We start from the raw sequence: 23993 nt of genomic DNA, 5'->3' as shown, positions 1-23993 counted from the left end.
ATCAGGCCCTGAGTGCTAGCTTGTGGCTCTGTCTACCCATGTGTGTTCATGGTGAGTTCCAAGGCCTTCTTTGGGATGTGCATGGTTATTAGAGTTTCCGTCTATCAGAGCAGGTGTGGGGTAACTGGGAGTGGGAAGTGTTTGTGTTACAGAAAGCCAGCATGGGCGTGATCCCTTCAGGCTCTGCCCTAAGGGAGGCAGAACTGGGTTGGGTACACTGGTAGAAGCTGGGAGGTCCTGGGTAGGGTGAGGCTCAGAGCAGTCAGTTACTTTTGGAGACGTGAAAGCACATTTGTCAACTGCATGGCACAGAGTTGCCTGTGTGAGGGGCCAGAGGGAGCATGGAGCCACACTTTGTGCCTTGGGTCCTGCTGCTCATTTGGGAGGGTGCATGGTCAGAGCATTACTGCTCCCAGAGACCATGTGCATGCTCTTACAAAGCCCACCTGCAGGATTCTCGGGGAGGTCAGAGGTTTCTGTGTGTCTATTACTTAATGAGTGACTGTACCAGGCTGACAAGGCCAGCTGGCTGCCGTTCCCAGGGCCCCAATGGTGCCAGAGGCTTGGCCAGGCCACCTTTTCTGCTCAGCACCTAGCGACCCAGGCTGGGGTGCTCAGGGCCCTCCTGAGCTGGGAGCAGGCATTGGCAAGGGACTCTGGCTGGGCTGCAGTGTCTGAAGGCAGGAATGTGATGTTGACAAACCTGTAAATTTGGGAAGCCACTAGGGTTGTTTGAGAGGCACTCAGGGCAGAGCAGAGGTCACAGGTGGCGGCTGCATAGGAGAAAGAACCTTTATTTGACATTGGGAGGTTCAGCCTGACAAACTTAATTTCTAGTTTGCCCTAAAAACTAGGAAGTTATATGCCCATGTGGGAAGTGAGCCTGCCCAGGAGCTTCTGCTCATCTCATTCCCCCCTGCACTGCCTCCCAGTACCTCACAGTCCCCTGCTGGTCATTTTTAAGTCCCCTGTGGGCATGTGGTCGACTTGAGTGTGGAGACGGTACCCTGGGTTGTGGAACCAAATTCACATCCGATTGTCTCTGCTTAGCATCACGTGACGCTCATTGTCCTCTGTTTCTGTTTTTCTCATTGGTGCAAATGGGGCCAGTGCCAGTGTCTCTTTTCAGGCAGCATGAGCCCCGATGGGTAGTGTGAGTTCCTTGCTTGGGTACTGTGCCAGTGAGGCCCCCTGAGCACCACTGCAACCCCACATTGTCTCCAAGCCCTTGGATGAGGCTCCCAGGTGGTTAATGCCCCATGTGTTCTTGCCCACAGGTGGTACGCGTGGGCAGGGCGAGGGGACATGGGGCCCGACATGGAGCTGCCCAGCCACTCCAAGCAGCTCTTGTTGCAGCTGAACCAGCAGAGGACAAAGGGCTTTCTGTGTGATGTCATCATCATGGTGGAGAACTCCATCTTTCGGGCCCACAAGAATGTTCTGGCTGCCAGCAGCATCTACTTCAAGTCCCTAGTCCTGCACGATAACCTCATCAACCTGGACACGGACATGGTCAGCTCCACGGTGTTCCAGCAGATCCTGGACTTCATCTACACGGGCAAGCTGCTGCCCAGCGACCAGCCAGCTGAGCCCAATTTCAGCACTCTCCTCACTGCCGCCAGCTACCTCCAGCTGCCCGAGTTGGCAGCCCTCTGCCGTCGTAAACTCAAGCGAGCCGGCAAGCCCTTTGGCTCCGGACGGGTGAGTGCCACCGGCATGGGGAGGCCTCCCCGCAGCCAGCGGCTGTCCACAGCCTCTGTCATCCAGGCACGGTATCCGGGGCTCATGGACGGACGCAAGGGGGCCCACACCCCCCAGGAGCTCCCCCAGGCCAAAGGCTCAGATGACGAGCTCTTCCTTGGAGGCTCAAGCCAGGAAGGCGTGCATGGCCTGAGCCGGGCCGTCTGTCCCGCCAGTGGGGAGGCTGGCCTGGGCAGCTGCAGCACCAATGGGAGCAGTGGGGGCTGCGAGCAGGAGCTGGGCCTGGACCTGTCCAAGAAGAGCCCTCCCCTGCCCCCTGCCACCCCCGGTCCCCCCCTGACCCCGGAAGACCCTGCCCAGCTGAGTGACAGTCAGCACGGCTCGCCCCTCTCAGCCTCTGCCCCTCCTGTTGCCAACAGTGCCTCTTATGCTGAGCTGGGGGGCACCCCCAATGAGCCCATGGATCTGGAGGGGTCTGAGGATAACCACCTGAGTCTGCTGGAGGGGCCTGGTGGGCAGCCCCGGAAGAGCCTGCGGCACTCAGCCCGCAAGAAGGAATGGAGCAAGAAGGAGCCTATGGTTGGGTCCCCCTTTGAGCGGAGGGAAGCAGGGCCCAAGGGCCCTTGCCCAGGGGAAGAGGGCGAGGGGCTAGGGGACAGGGTTCCCAATGGCATCCTGGCCAGCACCGTTGCGGGGGGTGGCCCCAGTGGGCCTTACACGGAGCCCCCGTACTCCTGCAAGGAGGAGGAGGAGAATGGCAAGGATGGAAGTGAGGACAGCGGGCAGAGTGGGAGCGAGGGGGGCAGCGGCCACGCCGGTACCCACTACATGTACCGGCAGGAGGGCTACGAGACGGTGTCCTATGGGGACAACCTGTATGTGTGCATCCCCTGCGCCAAAGGCTTCCCCAGCTCTGAGCAGCTCAATGCCCACGTGGAGACACACACAGAGGAGGAGCTGTTCATCAAGGAGGAGGGTGCTTACGAGACAGGCAGCGGGGGCGCCGAGGAGGAGGCTGAGGACCTGTCGGCACCCAGCGCGGCCTATGCTGCTGAGCCCCGGCCCTTCAAGTGCTCTGTCTGCGAGAAGACCTACAAGGACCCTGCCACGTTGCGGCAGCACGAGAAGACACACTGGCTGACTCGGCCCTTCCCCTGCAACATCTGCGGCAAAATGTTCACCCAGCGCGGCACCATGACACGTCACATGCGGAGCCACCTGGGCCTGAAGCCCTTTGCCTGCGATGAGTGTGGCATGCGCTTCACCCGCCAGTACCGCCTCACTGAGCACATGCGCGTGCACTCGGGCGAGAAGCCCTATGAGTGCCAGCTCTGCGGAGGCAAGTTCACCCAGCAGCGCAACCTCATCAGCCACTTGCGCATGCATACTTCCCCCTCCTAGCTCCTAGAAGCCAAAGACCCTTCTCCCCGGCCCAAGGGTGCCCTCTGCAGACTCGCCCTCGGGAGCCAACGGAAGGAAGAAAGAAGCACGGAGGCCAGGCGGGAGGGGCCAGGACCCCCAGGTCCCACAGGGGTAGCTCCTGGTGGCACCTCCAGCCAGCCCCCCCACACCCAGAGCTTTAATGGACAGTCTGTACCAAGGGAAGAGAGAGGAGAGAAGCCGATGGGCCCAAGCTCCGCATGTGCATTGCTGGTGTGCAGTCTACCTCCCGATTCCGCCCAGGCCTCTGGCTCCCCGAGACGGCCACTGCGGGGCCCATGGGAGTGGGTCATGGGGGTCTTGCTGGGATCTGGCCCCTTTCCCGCAGGCTGGGTCAGAGCAGGGGGCAGTGGGGGCCTCCCTCTGCTGGGGAGGAGCAGGGCTGCCCCGTGGCCAGGGGCGGTGTCTGTGTGCATGCACGAGTGCTTGTCTGTGTGCGGGCCACCCTGGCTCTTCGGGGAATGGTGCTGGAGGGGAGGGGACAGAGCCCTCCTTCCTGGAGCCAGGGGTCACTGCTCACTGGCGCTGGGACAGTCAGGGGGGCCCCCACCGCCTACCTCTCCACAGCTAAAGAGCCCTCTGGGCCTAGGTTGCTGTTATTCCTACTGATCTGTTCCTTTTTTCTTTTTGAATTTTGTTTTTTAAACCAAAACTAACAAGAGTTTATTTTCCTCCCGGCCCCTCGGGGCTGAGCCTGGGTCTGCAGACTGAATGTACAGGGGCAGCTGTCCTCCTGCCCCCGCCCCAGCTGAGGGGCGCCCACCCCTCCAGGCCCCAGAAGCCCTTCTAGGCCAAAGGCTTCCCTGGGCCCCGAGCCCCGCCTCGGCTGCCTCAGGAGAGAGAGTGATTTACCTATAGTTTCCGAGGAATATTCTTTGTTTAGAGGTACTTCTTTTTTATTAAGAGAAAAACCAGTGTAATGTTTATGTGAATGTTTGAACTGGAAGGTCTGGGACTTGTGGGGGGAGGGGGGAGGCTGGACTCAATGCCAGAGCCGTCGGTACTCTTCTTTTTCATTTTCTGTGTGTGTGTGTGTGTGTGTGTGTGTGTGTGTGTGTGTGTGTGTGTGTAGTGTGCTCGGTGCGTGTGGACAGATACTGCGCTTTCCTTCCTTCCTTCCCAATCAAGGTGGAGAGACTTCTGACCTTTTGCTACCTCTTGAATTCATGAGAACAGTACGTTGGTGACTGGCAGTTGAGGCCGTGACACTTGTTTTCCTCCTGTTAGTGTGCATAGGAAGACGCGCGTTTGAGTGAGCCAGGCTCTGCCTGGCCCAGGTGGCCCTACTGGGCCCTCCACCCCCAGTGCTCTTAGAGGGGAGCTCCTGCAGCAGCTGAGTCAGCTCGCATGTGTCTTTACCCCCAGAGCATGCGGCTAGCTGTGTCCACCCTGTGGGTGTTCTGAGTCCGTTGTGAAGCGTCAGGGAGCCTGCGTGTGTGCCTCTGATCTGGGGCTGGGTGAGGCAGGTGAGTGCTCCAGCCCCATGGGAGATCGGGGCCTGGAGCCAGCTCCCTGCAGTTCCCTGCCAGGGCCAGGATGAGGTGGAAGTGAGCCCCCCCCCCTCCATCCTGTCTCCTGGGCCTGCAAGAGCTGGGACTTGGGAGAGCAGCAACCCCTCCCAGCCAGTGCAGAGGCTTAGGGAGGCACTGGCCAAAGTGATGTATATACCCTCCTGGGGGACAGGGAGAGGGGACCTACCCTGCTTTGGCACCTTCTCTGAGCAGTCCTGGCTGCTCTGGCAAGAGGCTGGCTGCCACCCATTGGCTCAGCTCTGTCTGGAGTCCCACCCTTTACCCCTCAACCCTCACCTTGGGGTTTCTCTACCAGCCACAGGACCCCTCCATGGGCTGGGAGTCGGGCTCACAAGGCCAGACCAAGGTCGCCGTGGTTGGTCCCACTGTCCTCAGCTGACTGGAGCCACAGGATTAGGCCAGCAGCTTTATCTTCATTTTGCTTCATGCTTTTCTTTTTTTTTCCTTCTACTTTACGTTCAGACCAAAAAATTCCAGAGTCATCCTCCACCCTCACCCCTCCAGAGACCCTCCAGCTGAAAACAGCCTGAGTTCAGGGACCCAAATGGTGAAGGGTGTGTTTTGCAAGTGAGGGCTTCTGGCTGAGCCCATCTCAAGGCACCCCCAGCCCCAAGCTGGATCTTCTTCCCTATGGGTGGGAAACAGAGCACTAGACCTAGGGTCTTGTGATCCCACAAGTCAGGTGAGGAGGCACGGTGCTTTCCAGGCCCCTCTGCCCTCCCGACCCCACCCCACTCCGTCAGCACTTAAGCCACACGACACAAAGTCTGTACCACACGGGAATTTTATGTGCGCCTGGCCTGTGTGTGGCCTCTCGGGCCGTGGGCAGCCGCATCCATGAGGTGACCCGTGAGAGTAGGTAATTCATTTGCAGAGCTTCAGGGACTGGGCGCAAAGGCCCCTCACTCAACGACGTTCGTGCGACATAGTATTGTACCCACCTGAGTATTGTATCGAGCCTTTTCTGTATTTTAACAAGAAAGCAAAACACTAGTTTCCTATTTAAGATTTTAAGGGTTTGTGGGGTGGGGTGGGACTAACACAACACTTGGTTTTGTTTTCTTTTTCCTTTGATTTCATGTGGAGTGTGTGCTTGCGAATGTGTGCGTGGAAATGTGTTAAGAGCCTCACAAGGAAATTAGGCCGTTGGAGGCCAAGGGCGGCTTACAGTTCTCTGCTTTAGTCACTTAATTCCTGAATGTTTCGGAGAAACAGGAAACAGAAAATAGCAGATGTCATGTAGGAAAGAGAGGATAAACAAACAAAAAAAAAAAAAAAAAAAAAAAAAAGCTCATACCCAAATTCACAAAACCTATTTTTTAAACCAAAGCACATTTTGAATGAGTATGGAACCTCAATGGGCTCAGAAAAAAAAAAAGATACTAATATATTTATCTCATTGTTTACATAAACTTTTACAGTTTCAGACCTCAGCAGCTGTAAGGCCAGTCCCAGTGAATCCCCACCTTCTGCTGGAGGCCCTTCTGAGTTGGCTCACGGGCAGAGGGGCAGGCCTGGAGGCCCCCCAGATTCACCTGAGCCCTCCTTCCCAGCCTGAGGCCTCTCAAAGCCCAGCTGGCACCAAAGAGCTTGGGCCGATGCTGACTGCCCCCCAGGCCTCCTGGCCAGACCTCAGAGGTCCTGGCTAGCTGGCACAGCAGGGGGTGGCCGTCAACTCTGGCCACAGGACCCGAGTCTGGGCTTGGGCCCCAGGATGGAGGGTCCCCCACTCTGCCCGTGACCCTCGTGGTGGGTTGATGTGAGGGTCCCTCTCAAGCCAAAAAGCCGGGATCTTTGCACAGCTCCGTTAACTCCAGTGGGTCCCCACCCCCAGGGGACACTCCCACCCCCGGCAGTTGGGGGGGTGCTTCCTGGGCTGGTCCTTACCAACACAGACGGTGCAAACACTCTGAACAGTGTTGTTTTTGTATCAATATGTTTGTGCAGTGATGAATGTATTTATTTCTCAGACTTGGGGCGAGTGAGCGGCCGGCTCCGCCACCGCTCGCTCCCACCAGACCGAGCCATCGCAAGGGCTCCTCCAGGATTGCAAAAAAGGTAAAAAAGAGAAGATGAACCTTTAAGCAAAGAAGAATCTCAGAGACTCGCAGCATAGCCATACACCTCAGCCTGTGAAATGAACAATTCGGACCCAGACTGACTTGGAACCTCACGCAGCCTTGTGTGTGTATTTCCCGTTCGTCACCACTCGGGGGCGCTGGGCTGCCCCGCTATGCTCCCACCCCCACCCCGTCAGTATTCACTGGACTGGACCGCGTGCAGGAGTGCGATCTGGGCCGGGCTGGCTGGGCAGGCAGACCCTACCGCCCTCCCCACAGCCGTCCTGAGTGGGGGAGGCCTGGGCAGCCAGGAGGGCAGGGCTCAGGGAAGAGGGGGGGGCTGCATCCGTCCACCCCCTTGGCTTGGGGAGGAAAGCAGAGGCACCGGGCCTCCAGAGAACAGACCAGGGATCTCAGCCCTGTTGTACCCCTAGAAGGGACCAAGGCCCTTGCTCTTCGCCAGAGTCACGTTGGGGCAGACATTACTGAACCTGTGAACTGATGCCAGGAGTGCTAGGATGGAGAGAGGGACCTACTCAGCCTCAGTGTGACATTCCAGATCAGGGGGTGGAGGTTCGCTGTGGGAATGGAGGCTGCCCAGGCCCCCTTTCCTAGGACCCCTCTCCCCCGCCAGCTTCAGTCACCCACTTTAATTTTTCTACCGGGAACCCCTCCCCCTACCTCACCTTGCTATTTATTGCTGTAATTTATTGACCTCAAAAATGCTGCATAACAGACCTCACTTGGGGCAGGGAGGTTCCCCAGGGCTCCCCCCCTCCACTTGGTGGGGCCCCGTGGGGCCAGGTGCTGAGGGGAGCCTCTCTGTATCCCACCCATCACTTGTTTTCCCCCTCCCCCCTTGGGGGACCCCAGGTTGGGCACCCGCCCATTCGCAAATACCTCGAGGGGGAGGGGGAGGGATGGGGTTATAGCCGTTTTGTTTAATCGGAGAAGCGGGATCACGTCCTACTCTTATTTCCTTCCCGGAAGGGGGAGGGGCACCGTGATCGCACTCCTGTACTGGCCACCGCCGCTATCCGTCTTCGCATCGAGTTCACTTCCTTTGAGAGTTTGGATAAATTCAGGTCAGAGCTGCAGGTACGCAGCCCACAAGTGTCATAGAAAAAGCAATTCACCGACGACTGATCTCTCCATTCAGAAGCGTGCAGTCTTAATGTACAGTGATGAGAAACTGTTATTTTATGATCTTTTCATTAAAAGCTTGATTGAAAACTATCTTGTATGGGGCCTCTGTGTTCTGTGCCTGTTCTCTTCTGCTAAATGACACACTGCTTTCCTGTGTCCAGCACTTGCAAGACATAGGAGGGTGGGAGCTGGGATGAGCCATCTGCCCACTATTGTCCTAAGGGCGGGTTTCAGGTGAAATGGCCCCAGGGGCTGGAATCTCACTTGGCCATGTGTGTGCATCCTGGGGTTGGGCTGTGGACCAGGGAACCAGCACCCTAGGGTCAACATCCTTTTGGGCAATGTTGGCCTGAGTTAGCCTGTTCAGGAAGCAGTGGATATGTAGATAGGGACAGGGACCTGGTGGCCTGGATGAAGGGAGGTCTGGCTTGGGCCCAGGACCACCTGTTGGAGCAGCAGAGTCGTGCTAGGGCAAGACAAGGGCTCTCTACTGCACACTGCTCCTGATTCCTGCTTAGGGTAAAGGGGGGAGGAAGGAAAAGATAGTCTTAAGTTTCCAGGGGCAGAGACAGTGGTTCCAGTTCCCTGGTGGACTGTCCCAGCTACCAGAGGGGAATCCCAGAATGAGTGAAGATCCAGTAGAAGGGGCAGGGCTGGGGCCAGGAAGGTGGTCAGCCAGCTTAGACCCCTGATTGGACTTTAGATGTTCAAGTGGCTCTAGGTCAGCAGCGGATGACCTCAGACCCCAAAACTCCAGAAGAATATGGACATTGCTGCTCTAAACCATGGTAAGCTCCATTGAATTATTTTTATTTCTTCTTTCAAGTGTGTTTTTTTACATTTGTTTTTAAGTAATCTCTACACCCAACATAGGGCTCGAACTTAACCCTGAGATCAAGAGATGAATGTTCTACCGACTGAGCCAGGCGGTGCCAACGGTTCAATTCTTTTAAAATTCATGGGGCACCTGGGTGGCTCAGTTGGTTAAGTGCCAACTCTTGATCTCGGCTCAGGTCATGGTCTCACAGTTCGTGGGTTCAAGCCCCAGAATGGGCTCTGTGCTGATGGTATGGAGCCTGCTTGGGATTCTGTGTCTTCTCTTGCCCCTCCCCTGCTTGTGCACGTGTACACTCTCTAAATAAACTTTATTATTTTATTTATTTTTAATTGTTTAAAATCTTTATTTATTTTTGAGAGAGAGAGAGGGAGACACAGAATCTGAAGCAGACTCCAGGCTCTGAGCTGTCAGCACAGAGCCGGACGTGGGGCTTGAACTCACGAACTGTGAGATCATGACCTGAGCTGAAGTTGGATGCTTAACCAACTGAGCCACCCAGGAACCCCAAATTTTGTTATTTTCTTTAATGTTTGTTTATTTTTGAGAAAGAGCATGAGCAGGGGAGGGGCAGAGAGAGATGGAAACATAGAATCCTAAGTAGGCTCCAGGCTCTGAGCTGTCATCACAGAGCCCCACTTGGGACTTGAACTCAGGAGCGGTGAGATCATGACCTGAGCCGAAGTCAGATGCTTAACCGACTGAGTTACCCAGGTGCCCCATAAATAAAATAAAATAAATAAAATAAAATAAAATAAATAAAAATAAATAAAATAAAATTTGTTTTTGTTTTTTTCCGAGTACTAACTGAACATAGTTTAAATAATCAAAAGCTTCTTTAAAAGGCTTAACACGGGTGCCTGGGCTGGCTCAGTTGGAAGAGCATGTGACTCATGATCTCGGGATTGTGAGTTTGAGCCCCATGTTGGGTGTAGAGATTACCAAAAAAAAAAAGAAAAAGGCTTAAAACAAAAAATAGTCTTTTGTTCCCTTAACCCCATCACAATGTATGCAGACCCCCACTTTTAATTTGTAGCATTGTTTATGCATTTATCTCCACATTTCTAAATAGTAGGCTTACACTGCTGTCTTAACTCATCCTTTTCAGAGTTGGGACCTATAGATGGGGATTTTAGTTCAGCTTAGTGCATTTATACCCTCTTCCCCTTCCCTTAAATTCCCCCAGATAGTTTAGTTTAATCTAGGGGTTGGCAAACTTCTGTAAAGCAGCCAGATAGTAACTATTTTAGCCTTTGTGGGCCATACAGTCTCTACAATGACTTCTCAACCCTGCTGTCACTGCAAAAGCTCCCACTAACAACATAAGGAGGTGGGCATGGCTAAGTTTCATTTAACTTCATTTATAAGAACTGGTGCAGGGGCGCCTGGGTGGCTCAGTCAGTTAAGCATCTGACTTCAGCTCAGGTCATGATCTCATGGTTCATGAGCTTGAGCCCCACGTTGGGCTCTGTGCTGAAAGCTCAGAGCTTGGAGCCCACTTCAAGTTCTGTGTCTCCCCCTCTCTCTGCCCCTCCCCCATTCTCTCTCTCTCTCTTTCTTATAAATAAATAAATAAATAAATAAATAAATAAATAATAAATAAAACTGGTTCAGTGTGCAATTTCTGAATCCATACTTGTCATTATCACTATGTATTTGTTTATTGCTGAACCAAGTGGTGTAGTGCATCTTTTTGTACAATATTTTGTTCTTCTTGAGGTTAATTATGTTTTCAGTTGCTTAGACTGATTTGTGTCTCTATCTTCCTCCACCCTTTAACTCTGAAATGCTTCCCAGTACAGCTTTCCACAGAATCAGATGCTGTCTATTCTTTTTCCCTCAAGGGACATCCTTCTGGAACCTGATGTTTTCCTGCACCAATTTGGCGGGAGTTCTCTTGCTTTTTTTCCTGCACTGGAAGCCCACTTTTCTGGATCCCATGTGTTGTTTTCTCAGGTTACCTCCTTGTGTAGATAGGATGTTTTATCTGGTACATCCTGAGAAGGAACACATGGGAGGTAGGTTTTTGAAGCTGAATGTTGAAAATGCTTTTAAACTACTCAGAATTGATAGTTTGGCTGGGAATAGAATTGTAGGTTGGATTTCATTTTCCTGTTGAATTTGCAAGTGTTGCTTCATTGGCTTCTACCTTCCAGTGTGATGAGAAGTCCAGTTCCCTTTGTATGTAACCTTCTCTGGAAACTTCTAGTATTGTCTCTTTATTCTAGGTGGTTTGTTCATTCATTGGGTTGGGCACTTGGTGGATTGGTTTCATTCTGGAGACCCATTCCCTTCAGTAAACTTACTCATTTTTAAAACGTGTCAGCAATTATTTTGAATTTCCTTTCTTGTGTTTGTGCTTTGCTTATTGCATTTTGTTCTCTTTTCATAGATGTAATCTCTAAGGAAAATTTAATTTTTTTGACATTTTCTTCTGTTCCTTGCATAGTGTCTAGTTCCTTTTTAGATCGCCACTTTAGGTTAGTTTTTATACTTAAAAAATGTAATTTTAAAGGCTTTCTTCAAATGTTGGGTGACCTTAGCAGGCTCTGATATTCAAGAATGAGACCCTAGGGGTGCCTGGGTGGCTCAGTCATTTGAGCATCTGACTTCAGCTGAGGTCATGATCTCATGGTCCATGAGTTCAAGCCCCTTATCGGACTCTGTGCTGACAGCTAAGAGCCTGGAGCCTGCCTCAGATTCTGTCTCTCTCTCAAAAATAAATAAACATTTAAAAAAATGAAACCCTAAAAAGCATCTTGGAATCAATCCAATAGTTACCTAAGATGTGTGGAATGGAGGGAGATGAGACACTGTTTTTGCCTGTACTGAGCTGGCAGTGGCACTTCTGACAGAGCCTTCTGCCAAACTGGAGATTCTTAGCGCTAGGGGCTTGAAGAACATTCTAGAGAATGGTGAAAGGTGAGACGAAATACTCTATTGCAGGCAGACTCTAAATCAGGGCCAGGCTGGGGAGTCATTCCATGGTTAGAGATCAAAGACAGGTTCTGAGCTGTAGGTACCACTGTTCCCTTCCATAAAGTGTTTGGTTTATTATTTTTTTAAAACATGTTTTTAAACTTTTTTATTTTTTACTTTTATTTATTATTGAGAGACAGAGACAGAGTATGAGCATGGGAGGGGCAGAGAAAGAGGGAGACACAGAATCCAAAGCAGGCTCCAGGCTCTGAGCTATCAGCACAGAGCCTGACACAGGGCTCGAACCCACAGACTGTGAGATCATGACCTGAGCTGAATCGGACGCTTAACTGACTGAGCCACCCAGGAGCCCCTGGAGTGTTTGCTTTAAAACATGCCTCTTTTCAAAAGCCATTTGAGGTAGATGGCAGTGAAGGAATTCTATGTAGTTGAGAATGAGCCGAAAAAAGGAACAAAGAGGGAGGAAAAACTACTCTGTTGCCATTAGGCAAGAAGATGTGACTGAGCGTGCTAGTTGGCTCTGTGTGCCAAGAGGGAAGGGAAAAGGTCAGGAAGAGTGAACTAGTGCACTTTCGTGCATGAGGAAGTATCCTGGATGCTAAATATTTCAAGAAATGTTTCCCACAAGACCTTCTACGAGAGCATTTGCTAAGTTGTACACCAAATGTACAGGAAACTTTTGAATGGTTCATTCTTCAAACCTGGTAAAAGCCAGGGTGTGTCATTAGTCTCAGGTGTGCTGTGAAATGTTACTGTTGGTGATTCCAAAGTGCCACCTGTGCTTCTGCATGTCCTCTGCAGGTAATATGCACATCCACTCTGAACGAGAATGTGTGAGACCTACACTAAAGTGGCCTGGCACCCAATCTGCTCTGACCACCCCCTTGGCACAGGCTGGCCTCTGCCCTCCTACAGCCCTGGGCCTTGAAGAGGAAGGAGCCTGCTGGGAGGCAATGGGGGACCCTTCCTAAACCTGGAAACTGCACAAACCTCACGCTAAGGAGGGCAGTCACCTAGCAGCTGGCTGGAGGAGTGTGGTCAGCACAGTCTCCCTGGGAGAACAGGTAGCCACGTGCCCCAGATTGTCCTCTGCCCACAACAAGCTGAAAGATGGCCTCTATGCTGTAGAAACCAGATAGGCAGAGAGAAAAGGTCTGATTCTTGGGAAAGGCAAGCTGGGCAGGCCTTGGCATCAGCATAGGAGGCTGGCCCACCCTCGGGGCCCAGGCTGTCTTCCTCAGCATCAGGCAGTGTAGGAGGCAGGGATGCTGGAAGTCTTACCAGTTACTGCCCAGCCATAAAGAACCCCCTGTCCTGGGCACTTGGCCTTCTGGGAGGAGAGCAAGCAGCTCCCCTCCCCACTGCACTGGTCTCTGCTAATGCCACTGACCAGTGAGTTTAGGAAATGTCAACAAACAGTCTTGGTGTTAACCTATTTCATGTTCAGCCCTTCTTTCTGGCCACAGGCGACAAAGCTGGTTGCCACCTGCAGGCATCCCTGGTGTGAGATCAGGGCCGGCACCAATGGAATGTCACCATTGGCTTCTCTCTGTCAGGTGGGTGTGCATCCATGTGACATCTGAGGAGCCCAGGACAGTAGACTGTGTGTTGGGCCCAGAGTGCTGGGTTCATTGACGGTGCATGGACGTGGCCCCTGACCTCTTGGATCCTTGAGTCATGTGAAGGCGACAGGCAGATAAAAACTAATGCTAACCCAAGTCCTCCATAGCCAGCACTGTACCAAGTGCTCAGCAGCACTAGCTCTTGCGTTAACTCAACCCTGGGGGTAAATGGTAGTACTGCCCCTGGATCACCTGAGATGAAACACGTCCCAGAACTCACAAGGGAGGGGGACGGTGTCCACAGGAGGCTTCTGTAGCTCTCGAGAGGGTCAGGCCACCTGGAAGGGGACTGCAACCAGAAGCAATGGCAGTGGGGGGCTAGGGGGAGTGTCCCAGGCAGACACAACAGTATATACGAAGGCCAGGAGGAGGAGTCGGTGTATTTTTGGAACTGAAGCAATTTTCTTGTGGCCAGAGAGATGTGTGTGGTGGGGGAGGGTGGCACCCAGACTCTAGCCAGGCGGGGAAGGACCTCCAAAGCCAAATCAAACAGTTGGGCTGATCCTAGGGTGTTGCGGCAATGTGTACCTTCCCACCATTGCCATTGCCTCCCCAAGTGGGCCCTGCACTTGGGGGGCCACCCCCAGCATTCTGTCCACTGGTGGGCCTGGCCCATCCTCAGGAGAGGGAAAGGGGTGTATGCGCATGCTCAGGTTGTCATAATAGAGCACCACAGAAACCAGAGCTGAACAGTAATTTCTCACGGTCCTGGAGGCTGGAGGCCTGAATCCATGTCTCAACGGAGTTGGTTTCTCCTGAGGCCTCTCTCCTTGGCTTGTAGATGGCTGTCCTCCCTCTGTGAGTGTCTGTGTCCATGTTTCCTCTTATAAGGATCCCAGTCAGATTGGCTTAGGGGACACCCTAACAGCCTCATGTTAACCTAATTACCCCTCTAAAGACCTCCATCTCCAAATACAGTCACATTCTGAGGTGCTGGGTCTTCCAAGCTTAGGGATTCTGGGGGACATAACTCAACCCATAACAGAGGTGTGCCATGTGCAGCTTTAGGTGGCCGCAAAGGTGCCAGGCAGCCCTCTGTCCACACCACAGGCTCTGCAAGCTTGGCCTCCTGGCCTCAGTGTCTGCCTTTCCTTCTGCGGGCAGTAAGCCCAGCGCCCTTGCTCACTCAGATCCTCTCTGCCCTCAGCAGGCACCTGCTGGGCCCCTGTGTCCTGCAGTGAAGGCGTCTCATCCACAGCAGGCCACTTGGGGAGCTGGTGAGGCTCCGTCCTGGGGCCCTTTGGTGGCTGCCTTCCCTGCCCTCACCCCGCCTTCCTCATCAAGCTTTCTTGTCGCATGTCCATATTGCACTGTCGCCTTGGCCACAGGCTACTGCAGAGGTGTGTGGAACAGTTGGTTGTGGCCACCAGGGGCCTGCGGTAGCCATGGAGGGGGTGAGGGAGAAGTGGTGGCTTCCATCTTGGGGTGACAGGAGGCACCAGGAGCCCAGTTGGTGAGTTCCCAGAAACCCAGGCAGGCCCGCAGTGGGAGTCTCCAGGCTGCGTGCCTCTGGAGGTGAACGTCGCTGTCTTCAGTCCCCTTTCTTGGCTCATGCCAGTGGACTGTCAGCAAAACCCCTGGGATCTCACCTTCCCATGTCCCTACATAGCCTGTCCACTTAGGGGAACACAGATGGCAGCATTCAAGAGCAGCTCAAGGGAGGCAGCTGCTCACTAGCCTCTGTCCTTTGGTAGGAGACACAAGGTACTGCTGGGGCTATTGCTCTGCTGCAGTGCCAGGCAGCTGACCTAGCCAGGTCGGGAAAATGGCAGGGGCACCAGGGTCCAGGGGTGTCCTTTCAAGGAGGCAGAGGCAGGCCTATGGGTGTGGCAGGTTTTGGCAAATGAGCAAGGGGCAGGCTGTGGGGTCAGAGGAAGGACGTGGTTTGGTGCCACAGCTCTTCTGGGTCATGGCTGGTTTGTGGCCTACGCTCTTGGACAAGATGCCACATCTCTGCAGTGGAGACGGCCTGTCCACATGCCCATTCAACAACTCTGTGTGCCAGGCCCTGTCCTAGCTGTGCTCCTATTCCAGTGCAGGACACAGTACAGATTGTAGGTGGGTACCCATGCTGGGTAGACACAGGAAAAGTGCCATAGGAGGTTGTGATTTGGGGTGGGGTCTCCAAGAAAGGCTTTCTTAAGAAGCTGGAATTGCGGGGAGGGTTGAAGGACATGAGGAAAGGGCTGGGCAGGGGGAAGAGCAGGTGCAAAGGCCCTGTGGCAGGTAGGTGAGTCTAAGGAGCAGTAGGGGACAGATTCCTGGGCTCTGAGGCCGGTTGCCTGGAAGAACAGGCTGGGCTGAGCAGCGTGAGGGCATGGACTTGTGGGAAGCTACCAGAAAGCTGAGAGTGTGTGTGTATGTGTGTGTTGGAGGCAGTGGGGGAGCAGTTGACCCCTGGTTGCTGTGGGTAGATGAGGTGGGAGCAGGCTGACTACTTAGGAAGTTTTGGAATGATCCGGTCTGGAGGAATAGCATTGAACATGTTTAAAAGAGGTCAGAAATTGGAAACTTGTTTTTTATTTAAACTTATTTAACAAGGGTTTCTGTGTCACTTACTAGTGCCAGATGTGTTCTAAGGGCTTTGCAAACATCAGCTTCTTTATTCTTCATAACAGCACTGATGAGGTAGGTGGCTTCTCCCCTCACAGTGGAAGTGGAGGGACAGGGCAGTAATTTGCCATGCAGCAGGCCCCAGGATTTGGGGACAGTCTGGAGGGAGGGTGAGAGAGGTCAACGAATCAGGTTTCTAGGACATCAAGAACATCAAGGTTTCTAGGACAACAGCTGGAGGAGAGGGGGCAGGACTACCTGGGGGGGCCATGGGAGCAGTGTTGGGGGTGAACCTCCCGGTGAGGGTGCATGGGGACGGGGTCACCCCTCAGGGTGGCAAATGGGCATCACCACATGGGGAGGGCTCAACTGCAGGACACTGTGTGACATCTCCGAGGGAGAGAGGGGATGGAAGAGGAACAGCTGTAGTGAGAGGGGCCGGAGATGAGGGAACCCGGTGCAGGGAAGGGGCTTTAACCAGGAAGCCAAGACCTGCTTCCCTTGGGTGAGTCCTTGGGATCATGGGCCATTCCCCTCCCCTTGAATGAGCCTGGCTTCAGGAGAGTCTTGGAGGCCTTTCCTGGCAAGCGAGTTATAGGGCAGGTTGGCACTGGTCAGAACTGGTGGCCAGGTGCCCATCTTCGAACAGCACCTGAGACTCGGCTCTCTTCTCCAGCACCTGTCCTGAGACTTTGTACGCCATGCAAATGAACTTTTGATTTTGTATTCTTTTACATTTTTAAAAGTTAAAAAAAATTATTTTTTTTAATGTTTGTTTACTTTTGAGAGGGACAGAGACAGGATGCGAGTGAGTTAGGGGCAGAGAGAGAGGGAGACACAGAATTGAATCAGGCTCCAGGCTCCAAGCTGTCAGCACAGAGCCCTACACGGGGCTCGAACTCACAAGCTGTGAGATCATGACCTGAGCTGAAGTCAGATGCTCAACTGACTGAGCCACCCAGGCGCCCCTAAAAAAATTTGTTTTAATTTTATGTTAGAGCACAAACGAGCAGGGGAGAGGGGCAAAAGGAGAGAGAGAGAATCCCAAGTAGGCTCCACACTCGGCGTGGAGCCCAACACAGGCCTCTACCCCATGACCCTGGGATCACGACCTGAACCCAAAATCAAGAGTTGGAACTTCAACCTTCTTCCTTTAAAGAACATCTTCTCCTTCTTCCTTTAAAGATCTTGCCCATTTACCTGGTAATCATAGTTATTTTAGCATAAGTCCTAAATCATATTTTTTCACTAGATGAGATATCTCCAGACATGACACTTAATTTTTAAACAGAACACTAATGATTACAAGTTTCCTTTTTGTGATTACTGTAAAGCCTTTAACGAACCATTTAATGCCTAGTGTTTTGTTTTTCTTTTTTAATTATTCCCCAAATTTTCAGGAGTGGAATAATTGGGTCAAAAGATCTGAACATATGTATGGATCCTGATATATATTTCGAAGTCTTTTCCACAGGAAAAACTGACCAGTTTGCAAGTTCCATCTTCAATTGGGGAACCAATCTGCATTAGGTATTAGTATTTTATTAACCTTACTGATCCGATCTTGGCTCTTGCATAACATTTTTTGCGTGAGGGACGAAGCGCGATCCTGCCTGACCCTCGTCTACCGCGGCTCTGGGCGGGGCGGGGGTGGGGGGTGGGGTGGGGGGTGTTGGAGGGTGCGCTGTGCTCGGGCGCCCCCTGTCGCCCATTGTGACGCCAGCCGCGTGCCGGATTCCCTAGGCGAGCGGCGGAGGCGGCGGCGGGGCAGAGCCCCTAAACCATGGCCGAGTCACAAGAGCTGCTGCTGCAGCTGCAGAAGGACAACCGCGACGGGCGACTACGGAAGCAGGAGCTGGAGGAGCTAGTGCGGGGGCTTGAGGCCGAGAGCGAGAGCCTCATCGGGCGCCTGCAGGACCTGCGGGAGCGTGAGCGCAGGTGCGCGGGAAGCGGGGCTCGATGGGGACGAGGCGGGCGCGCGAGGGTCAGTACTACGGGTGGTGGCACCTAGGCCTGGGCAGAGCGGCTGGCCGGCCCGTCGGTTACGCCTCCCCGCAGGGCCCGAACCTCCGCTCTAAGCCGGCGGGACCTGGAAGATCTACTCAGGGGACCCACGAAGGGGAGGGTGCGGCGAGCCGGCGCGGGCTTCCTCGGCCTCACTAGTAACTGGCCTTTCCCGGCGGTTGCGGGAGTCTGAACACCCGCCGCCTCCCTCGGTGGCACCGCCTCAGTTTCCCCTCTGCAGCCTACAGCGGAAGCGAAGCCAGGCGGCGCGGGCCCAGAGAGGGGAGGCGCGCGAGGCAGCGCGGGAGCGCGCGGAGCGCGCGCGCGCGCTGCTGGAAGCGGCGGAGCAGCACAAGCAAGACTTGGTGGGGCCTGGGCCTCTACTGGGGCTATGCCTGCGGAGAGGGCGGGGCCCTAAATAGGACCCGGGCAGGGTCGGGACCCAGTGTGGGGCCGTTCCGATGCTGGGGACCCCGCCCCGCCTGGGGTAGGGCCAGCAGCTGAGCCTGGGGTCTCTGAGAGGCCCAGACTGCCCCCCTCAACCCTATCCACAGGAGCAACACAACCGGCAGCTGCAGGAGCAGTGGGAGGAGCTGTCAAGTCAGGTACAGTCAGGAGGCGGCCTTAGTCTCTAGCTTCCCGTAGGAAGTCCCGTTGTAGTCCTCGCCCCGGTTTTTACCCTGTCCCGGCCATTAAGGACATCCCCTGCCCCTTGAAGCCCCGCAAACCCCGTCCTCACAAGACCCATCCCTAGCTCTTCTACTACGGAGGGGAACAACTGAGTCAACAGCGCGCAGAACAGCAACTCGGGACCCAACTGATGGCGTTGCAGGTGTTTGGGTGGGGCCCCCAATGCCGGAGCGGCGGTGCGAGCAGCTCCCTGAGGGGCGGGGGTGGGCCGAGCGGATGCGTGGGTGGGGTTCCGGGAGTGCTGGTCTCCTGACATTCCTTGGATCCGTCGGAAGAAACAACTGGAGATGGTGGAGGCCAAGCACGCCAAGCAGGCCGAGGGCCTGCGGCAGGTGCGAGTGGAGCTGGGGTTTGAGGGAGAGTGTCGGTTTCGAGTGTGGGTGGAGCCTGGGCAGGTGCAGGATGGAGAGGGGTTATTATCCCAAGTCTCATCAGGGCCCCCCACATCCCAGGGCGTGCAGCGGACGGAGGAGGCTTGGGCCAGCTTTCAGGAGCAGAGCGGAGTCCTGCAGGTACGACCCTCAGTCCCAAGAGCAGCTCACCTCCGACTCCACTGTGGCTTCCACTCCTCCACCCCCAGAGCTGCTCCTCTCCCTCCCCGCCCCACCCCACCCCCGAGATCTCCTCTGCGAGTCCGGGCGCCTTACTCCCTCCCCCTCCAGGAGCTGCAGGGAAAGGTGATGGAGGCGGCGGCTGCGCTGGACGCCTCGAGGGGCGGCCCGGAACTGTAAGGGGTTCAGGACTGTGGGGGTAAGGTGGGGTGGCTGTGGAACCGAGGCAGATCGTCCACCTCGATGCGCTTCCTGGCAGGTGCGACTCCCAGCTTCGACGGATGCAGGACTGCGCGGGCTCGCTCATGGAAGAGGTGGCCAAGGCCGACTGTGTGAGCGCGGGCCCTGGGCGGGGCGCGCTGGAGTCGGGACCCAACACATGGGAGATACCCACACCCATGGGGTCCCACCTCCCCTCGAGGGCCCGCCCCCCGACGGAATCGCAACCCCCGTACCCGCCCTGCGGGAGACTGGTCCCCTACGATTCCCTCCTGCTCCTTGAGAGACTCGGACCTCGCGGCGCCCTCCGCTCCGGCGCTGAGCTAGACGCTGCTCCGTCTTTCCGTAGGAGAGGCGGCTTTTCGGCGGCACCGGCGGGGCGGGCCTCAGGTGAGCCAGTGGCAGGCGGCGGGCGCGCTGGGCGTCTTGCCCGCCACTGCCCGTCTGTCCGTCTGTCCGTCCGTCCGTCCTTGGGTCCGCAGGCTGTGGGCTCTGGGCGCGCTGCAGACGCTGCTGTTGCTCCCGCTCGGTTTCCTGGCGCTGCCTATGCTCTGCCTGATGCTGGTGAACCCCTCCGCCCTCCGCGGGGGGCTCCCGCGCTTCGACTCGGACGCAGCCTTCCGCGGTTTGCGCTACACTCTGTCCCCGCTGCTCCAACTGCGCGCGCGCGGCCTTCTGCCCGCCTAACGCGCATCATGCCGGCCGTGGCCACAAGCACTAAGCACTTCTGTCTTCCGTGTGGTTTCTGGGCGCCTGGGGGGAGGCCGAGGGGAGACTCCTGGGGTGGGGGGTGTAATGTGTCCCTCGGCCCAGCAGCCCTGGCACCTCCGGCGCAGAGGGTGTTGGGCCTTCCAGGCGGTGCTTAAGTTTGCAGAGGCTGTCCCGGGCGCCTCTCGGCGGAGCCCGCGACTCGGGAGTGAGCAGGGTGCGTCCTCGTCTGACACCGGCGCCTTGGGCTGGCTCGCACCAAGGAGCTCCCGGGAGGGGTCCCCTTTTGTACAGCCCCTGCTGCCACGCCTGAGCCAACTCGGAAGTTGGCCAGTATCTTTTGCTAAACTTGCTTTTTCCCTGCTAGTGAGCCTGGGGGTTGGGGGAGCAGGCCGGTCAAGTCCTCTCCGTGGAGATCCGTGGTTCCTCTGGCCCGGCTGCGTGGGGGTGATTTAGTTCCCCACAGCACCTCTTGTATTTTTTCAGGGTCGGTTCTTCCCGGTGCCGGTCCAGGCATTCCTCTCCTGTGGTCCGCTCCGCTTTCGGGGAGTCCCAGCCCTGCTGGCAGTGCACGCTCACCACTGCAGTCTTTGTGAGGACTCGTCTTTTTACTCATGTGAAATGCTGTGCTTAGTGGAAATGATGAACCTTGAGTTCCATTTTGCCTGTTACAAATACTGCCCTACTTTTACCCGTTACATTTTTTGGTAGTAAAATTGTTCCGTGTATCTCCTTGTTGCCGGCGCGGCACACAGGTTTTTGCTGTGGCCTCCAAATAATCGTTTTCTAATTGATTTGTTGGTGTTTTTTTTTAGTCTTTTGGGAGTTAAATTTGTTTATGTAATCCTGTGTATAAAATTCTATCAAATTTAAGACTTAACGTGCTGTGTCCTAAATGGATTTCATTCTTGGGGTGCCTGGGTGGCTTGGTTGTGTTTGACCCTTGCCTAGGAGTTGTAAAGATATTCTCATACGATGGTTTATTTTTTTTAAATTTATTTTTAATTTTTAAATTTATTTATCTATTTTGAGAGAGAGAGAGAGAGAGAGAGAGAGAGAGAGAGAGAGAGAGAATTCCAAGCAGGCTCTGCACAGTCAACACACAGCCAGTCACAGGGCTCAAACTCACCAACTGTGAGACTACGGATGATGTTAGCTTAAATCAAGAGTCCTGTGCTTAACTCAGCCAACCAGGTGCCCCTCTCATACCTTACTTTTAAAAGAATTTTATTTTGGGGCGCCTGGGTGGCTCAGTCGGTTAAGCGGCCAGACTTCGGCTCAGGTCATGATCTCGCGGTCCGTGAGTTCGAGCCCCACGTCAGGCTCTGTGCTGACAGCTCAGAGCCTGAAGCCTGTTTCAGATTCTGTGTCTCCCTCTCTCTGACCCTCCCCCGTTCATGCTCTGTCTCTCTCTGTCTCAAAAATAAATAAACGTTAAAAAAATTAAAAAAAAATAAAAGAATTTTATTTTGAGAGAGAGAGGGAGAGAAAGAGAGAGAGAGAGAGCGTGCGTGCGCGCGTGGGGGAGGGGCAGAGAGAGAGAATCCCAAGCAGGCTCCACACTGTCAGCACAGAGCCCAACTAACCTTGAGATCATGGCAAGAAATCGAGTCCAACGCTTAACGGACTGAGCCACCCAGGTGCCCCCCCCCCCCCGCTTTAATACTTTTAATTGGTGTAAACATTTTGTTTAGCCATTCATTATAACATTTTGTTGCTAACCATTTTGTTTATTCATTCATGCATAGATGGCCATTTGGGTTGTTTCCACCCTGTGGTTGTGGTAAATAATGCTTCTGTGAACAAATATTTGAGTCTCTGCTTTCACTTCTTTTGGGTGTGTACACAGAAGTGGAATTGCTGGATTAGTGCTTCTGTGTTTGATTTTCTGAGGACCTGCTCTACTCTGTTCCACAGTGCTTGCTGCACTTTACATTTCCACCAGCAGATCACAAGGGTTCCGATTTCTCCACATCCTCACCAACATTGGTTGAAGTTTTAAAAATAAGGAAAAATGCGTGCCTTAGTTGGTTGAGGATCCAACTTCCATTCAGGTCATGATCTCGCGTGAGGTGGAGCCCCACATAGGGCTCTAGGCTGACAGTTCAGAGCCTGCTTGGGATTCTGTTTCTCTCCTTCTCCCGCACTCATGCTTTCTCTCTCTCTAAATAAATAAACTTTAAAAAATTAAAAATAGCCATCTTCATGAGTGTGATTTTCTTTTGCTTTCAGTTTTTAGGCATTGCGTTATTTTTTTTCTTCCAAGTTTTTTATTTATATTTGTCTTTATTTTTTATAGTTTATAATTACAGAATCAAATCCATGAAAGAAGATGTTTTGGGGAAGTCTAGCTTTTATCCCTGTGCCCTCTACCCTCTTGCCTGCATTCCCTTAGAGGAAACATTTGATTGTTTTAATGGACTTTTCTTTTTTCCCCTTAGCTAAGTGAAATATATCCAGTCACAACCTCTTCCCTCTTCCCAGTCACAACCTGTTCCCTTCTTAGGTGAACACATGGACTTCTCTGCTCCTCTTTTAGCACCTGGCTCTGAGCAGTGTCAGAGAAGTTGTATCCTTTACTGAACTGCAATGACATGGGTGGATTCCCATGATTTGCTATATCACATCAATAACTCAATGAGGAGCCTTCTGCTAACACTTTTCTGTATTTTTCCAGATCGTCTTTGAGATAGATTCCTAAAAATGGGATTGTGGGTCAAGGCTGGCTCCATACAGGATAGTGCTGGAGACCTGCCCTTTCCATTCCCACAATCACTGGATATGTCCCCTGTTATCACACTGGGGATTTTTGTCAGAGAGGTGAGAAATGGCACTTCAGTGCAGTTTTAATTTGCATTTACCTTATGATCAAGGTTAAGGAGCCCTGTGTGGGGCTCAAACTCACGACCCTGAGATCCAAGACCTTAGCTGAGATCAAGAGTCAGACGCTTAACCAACTGAGCCACCCAGGCACCCAAAGTTAAGGATATTTTTTTTTTTAATTTTTTTTTAACGTTTTATTTCTTTTTGAGACAGAGAGAGACAGAGCATGAACGGGGGAGGGGCAGAGAGAGAGGGAGACACAGAATCGGAAGCAGGCTCCAGGCTCTGAGCCATCAGCCCAGAGCCCGACGCGGGGCTCGAACTCACGGACTGCGAGATCGTGACCTGAGCTGAAGTCGGACGCTTAACCGACTGAGCCACCCAGGCGCCCCGGATATTTTTATATTTAAGTGCCAGTTACCTTTCTTTTTCTGTAAACTACTCATATCATTTGCATATCTGAAAAATGTAGGATTGTAGGGTTTTCTTCTTCCTCGGTTGGCATTTTCACTTTGAGATCTTTACTGTTTGTCTTTTACTTCGTTCATGGTGTTTCTTTTGCTATCCATACACTGGTTGTAACAACATACCTGCCTGTATTGATTCTGGATTTTGGTTAGGAAAGTTCTCCTCACTTCTAGGTTATTGAGGAAACTTACCCATGTCATCGAACATTTGCATAGTTTTATTATTATTTTTTCAAGTAATCTCTATGATCAACGTGGGGGCTGGAACTCATGACCCTAAGATCAAGAGTCAGACACTCCTCTGATTGAGCCAGCCAGGCACCACTTGCATGGTATCTTAGTTCACATTTCAACCTCCAGTCCATTTCAGACTTAACTATGGTTTATGATGTGAGGATCTTTTGCACGTCTGTAGAAATTTTAGACTCGGCTTGTCAATTTTCATAAAAATGTCTGGGAAGTGAATGCACCGAATTTAGAGATCAGTCTGCAGGGACTTTAGTCTTCCAGTTTTCAAACATGATGTCTCTGTCCAGTTTTTACTTCTCTCAGCAATGATCTGTATTTTTTTAGTGTGACGGTCTCGCACATCTTTACTTTTAGCCCTAGATATTTAATTTTTTAAAATTGTTTTAAAAATTAAAAAAAAATTAAAATTTTAAAAATTTAATATTTATTTTGAGAGACAGTGAACAGGGGAAA

General features: G+C 53.2%; 2 protein-coding genes across 7 annotated transcripts in view; both read left to right on the top strand.

Moving 5' to 3' along the window:
- Positions 1-7967, top strand: part of HIC2 (HIC ZBTB transcriptional repressor 2) — a 28506-nt gene extending 20539 nt beyond the window's left edge. Inside the window, exons 3-5 of one of the 4 annotated variants that reach the window (XM_042962379.1) lie at positions 1278-3354; positions 3848-4026; positions 6644-7967. In XM_042962379.1, coding sequence (XP_042818313.1) covers positions 1278-3102 — 1825 coding nt within the window. In that variant the 3' untranslated portion in view covers positions 3103-3354; positions 3848-4026; positions 6644-7967. Of the gene's footprint in view, positions 1-1277; positions 4027-6643 lie in introns of all 4 variants that reach the window. The other 3 variants (XM_042962380.1, XM_042962378.1, XM_042962377.1) reach the window with 3 other exon arrangements.
- A 9331-nt stretch (positions 7968-17298) lies between these two features.
- TMEM191C (transmembrane protein 191C) lies at positions 17299-20795 on the top strand. Of its 3 annotated transcripts, none has more exons than XM_042962850.1 (11): positions 17303-17359; positions 17573-17767; positions 18075-18198; positions 18388-18438; positions 18588-18665; positions 18799-18855; positions 18976-19035; positions 19186-19250; positions 19334-19406; positions 19643-19683; positions 19776-20014. In XM_042962850.1, exons 2-11 carry the CDS (start codon positions 17613-17615, stop codon positions 19978-19980), a joined length of 909 nt encoding a protein of 302 aa, XP_042818784.1. In that variant the 5' UTR covers positions 17303-17359; positions 17573-17612; the 3' UTR covers positions 19981-20014. The 3 variants fall into 3 exon arrangements, with proteins under 3 accessions (XP_042818787.1, XP_042818784.1, XP_042818785.1); XM_042962851.1 differs by lacking the exon at positions 19776-20014 and adding an exon at positions 20488-20795 and having other exon boundaries at positions 17305-17359; XM_042962853.1 differs by lacking the exon at positions 18588-18665 and having other exon boundaries at positions 17299-17359.
- The last annotated feature ends 3198 nt before the right edge of the window (positions 20796-23993 follow it).

Source organism: Panthera tigris, chromosome D3 (genome assembly GCF_018350195.1).
Source record: "Panthera tigris isolate Pti1 chromosome D3, P.tigris_Pti1_mat1.1, whole genome shotgun sequence".
NCBI lineage: Eukaryota > Metazoa > Chordata > Mammalia > Carnivora > Felidae > Panthera > Panthera tigris.
The sequence above is the reverse complement of the archived record's forward strand: the minus strand, read 5'-3'. Positions and strand labels throughout refer to the sequence as shown.

Excerpts from the sequence above, each read along its gene's own strand:
- TMEM191C (XM_042962850.1), top strand. The coding sequence starts at position 17,613 with ATGGCCGAGTCACAAGAGCTGCTGCTGCAGCTGCAGAAGGACAACCGC. Across the intron at positions 17,768-18,074 it reads CTGCGGGAGCGTGAGCGCAG|CCTACAGCGGAAGCGAAGCC; the intron begins GTGCGCGGGAAG and ends TCCCCTCTGCAG. Across the intron at positions 18,666-18,798 it reads CCCAACTGATGGCGTTGCAG|AAACAACTGGAGATGGTGGA; the intron begins GTGTTTGGGTGG and ends ATCCGTCGGAAG.